Below are 2,767 nucleotides of genomic sequence, written 5' to 3'. Positions count from 1 at the left end.
CCCTGACAGGAGGAGGGCATCTGGGGAGGTAAGCTATTTATTTTAAATACCCTGGCTTGTTTCTACTGACTGTGTTCGGTCAATCCTCCGCTGAATACACCACATATGTCTCTTTGCTTGGCATCATAATATAGTTTTGTGAAGTGTGGCACTTGAGTTGACCAGTTCCCAGCTGCAATTTAACTAATCCTGTCTTCCCTTTTTATCATAGTTGTATCTTTCATAGCAATCTGAATACCCACACATACACAGAATAATGTCAAACAATAGTAGATCATTAGTTACATAAACACACACACCTTTGTTTGGAGGAATAAGCTTTGTTTTTGAGGGTGCCCTTAGTAAAATGCAGCAGGTGTTCCTGACTAGCATGTTAATTCCATGTTGCTTAATTTCAAGGGCTACTTACATCACAGAATTTACTCACCTACATTAATCAATACCGAATCCATACATGTGACATTTTACATCCATGAACTAAAGTCAAATCTATTTTAGAACAAGTATATAATTGTTGGTGTTTATAACTGTGTTTCTCCATCTCATCTCCCCAACATCTTGTTAATTTGTTTTTGCATACACACAAGGCTGTATTCTTGTTTGATAGTTGGAGATATACAGTATATAACGTTCAAGTATGTCGGCATTGTGTCACAACATTATGTACTGTAATATATGCCAGGCTTCTGAGTGCAGCAGGAAGGGTCGCTGTCCGTGGTGCTGAAAGTTTCTCTTGAAATGTAACAGAAATAAGGACTTCGTATAGCAGTCTAGATTCTTAAAAATAATAGCTTTTTAAGAGGGATGTGATCGTGACTTGAGTCCATTGCTTAACAAAAATGACTGTTGAAGCAAAGCTTTGATATGAACCCGTTGTTTGCCTTTTTCTCGTTGTATGAACTTTTGATTTTATTGTATATCTTAGTTAAACTGTGCTGCAATAACGTTCTGGATCGCATGGTGTCGGTATAATGACAAATTGTATCTCTCTAACTTTTCGTCATCACCATTAGGTCCAACCCTGTATTTCGGCATTAAGTGTAAAGGGCTTGAACACGAAACTAGCTCTGTACAATTCCTAGGGCTGTCTTGGTGATGGAGCGCAGTTTTCAAAGGAATAAGGCTTATTATTATTTTTCAACCATACCTTCATAAATCCGGGATTTGTTTTTTAATACATAATGGAACAAAGCGGCCGACAGGCGTGGATAGAGCGATGGAGATGCATCGCCTACATGGTGGCTTTGGTAACGTTTTGGACCGAAGCCTCAGCTCAGATCAGATATTCCATCTCCGAAGAGGTGAAAGAAGGAAGTGTTGTTGGAAATATCGCGAAAGACTTAGGAATTGACAAGGCTACGCTGAAAAGTAGAGAGTATCGCATTGTTGGCAGTTCAACGGAACCCCTTTTTCGTTTGAATCAGGACGACGGTATGCTGTATGTCAGTAGGAAAGTGGACAGAGAAGAGATCTGTGAACGAAGCAACGCATGTGTAATCAACCTTAAAACAGTGCTAGAAAATCCGCTGGAAATCCATTACGTGGCCGTAGAGGTGCTGGATGTAAACGACCACTCCCCCGTCTTTCCAGAGAAAGAGAAACGACTGGAGGTGTTTGAATCCACATTACCGGGAGCCAGGTTCCAGCTCCAACCTGCGCGCGACCCCGATGGCGGTCAGTTTACTGTTCAGCAGTATAGACTAAGCCACAACGATCACTTTCGTTTGGAAGTTAAGGAGAGAGGCGAAGACCGCAAGATGCCCTTTCTGATTTTACAGAAGCAGTTAGACAGAGAGGCGATGAGAGAGCACAAGCTAACGCTTACAGCTATTGATGGTGGGAGGCCGGCGAGGTCTGGAACAATAGAAATACTAATTGAGGTGCTTGATGTTAATGACAATTCGCCGGTTTTTACAAAAGATGCATATTCGGCTATTCTAAATGAAAACTCGGTCCCTGGCACGTTAGTTATTCAGGTTAATGCCACTGATTTGGATGAGGGTGCAAACAGCGAAATTGTTTACTCATTTGGAAAAGAAATGGATATACATTTGCAAACAATATTTAACATAGACCCGATAACAGGCGAAATTAAAGTGACAGGTGTAATTGATTTTGAAGAAAATGAAAGTTATGAAATTGATATACAAGCTTCAGATAAGGGCACTATACCTTTTTCAACAGACAAAACTGTATTAATAAAGGTAATTGACCTTAACGATAATGCTCCAGAGATTGAAGTTACATCCTTTTCCAAATCAGTTCCGGAGGATTCTAGAGTTGGAACAACAGTAGCTTTGATCAGCGTCAATGATTTAGATTCAGGCCCTAATGGGAAGGTTTCTTGCTTTATAAGTGAGGACGTTCCTTTCACTATATCTCCATCCTTGCAAGATAATATGTACGCCATAGTGACCAAATCACAACTGGACAGAGAAGAAAAGTCTTTTTATGAACTTACAGTTGTTGCAAAGGACGCTGGTCAACCACCATTATCATCTGAAAAGACAATAAGTGTGGTGGTATCGGATGTGAATGATAACAGTCCACAGTTTTCACTGAGCCCATATACGTTCTATATTACTGAAAATAATGACCTAGTATCACCAGTATTTTCTGTTAGGGCATCTGACCTTGATGATGGTGATAATGCTCATATTTCATATCACATTCTAAGAGACAACAATGGACATAGTATTGGTCTTTTTTTAAATATTAACTCTGAAAATGGAGATATATTGGCACTAAAAAGTTTTGATTTTGAAAC

The 2,767-nt window shown here is 39.6% G+C and overlaps 1 protein-coding gene across 1 annotated transcript; it reads left to right on the top strand.

Annotated features, from left to right (window-relative positions):
* Positions 1 to 1,054: 1,054 nt before the first annotated feature.
* On the top strand, positions 1,055 to 2,765 carry LOC118334001 (protocadherin alpha-3-like; the record flags this gene model as incomplete). Its single annotated transcript, XM_035669821.1, has 1 exon — positions 1,055 to 2,765. A coding segment is annotated over exon 1 (1,584 nt), but the record flags the coding sequence as incomplete, so codon positions are not given.
* Between the last annotated feature and the right edge of the window lie 2 nt (positions 2,766 to 2,767).

Source organism: Morone saxatilis, unplaced genomic scaffold, assembly GCF_004916995.1.
Source record: "Morone saxatilis isolate NCDOM2014 unplaced genomic scaffold, NCSU_SB_2.0 Contig22, whole genome shotgun sequence".
Taxonomy (NCBI): Eukaryota; Metazoa; Chordata; class Actinopteri; family Moronidae; genus Morone; species Morone saxatilis.
This window is presented reverse-complemented; position numbering and strand designations above follow the sequence as displayed.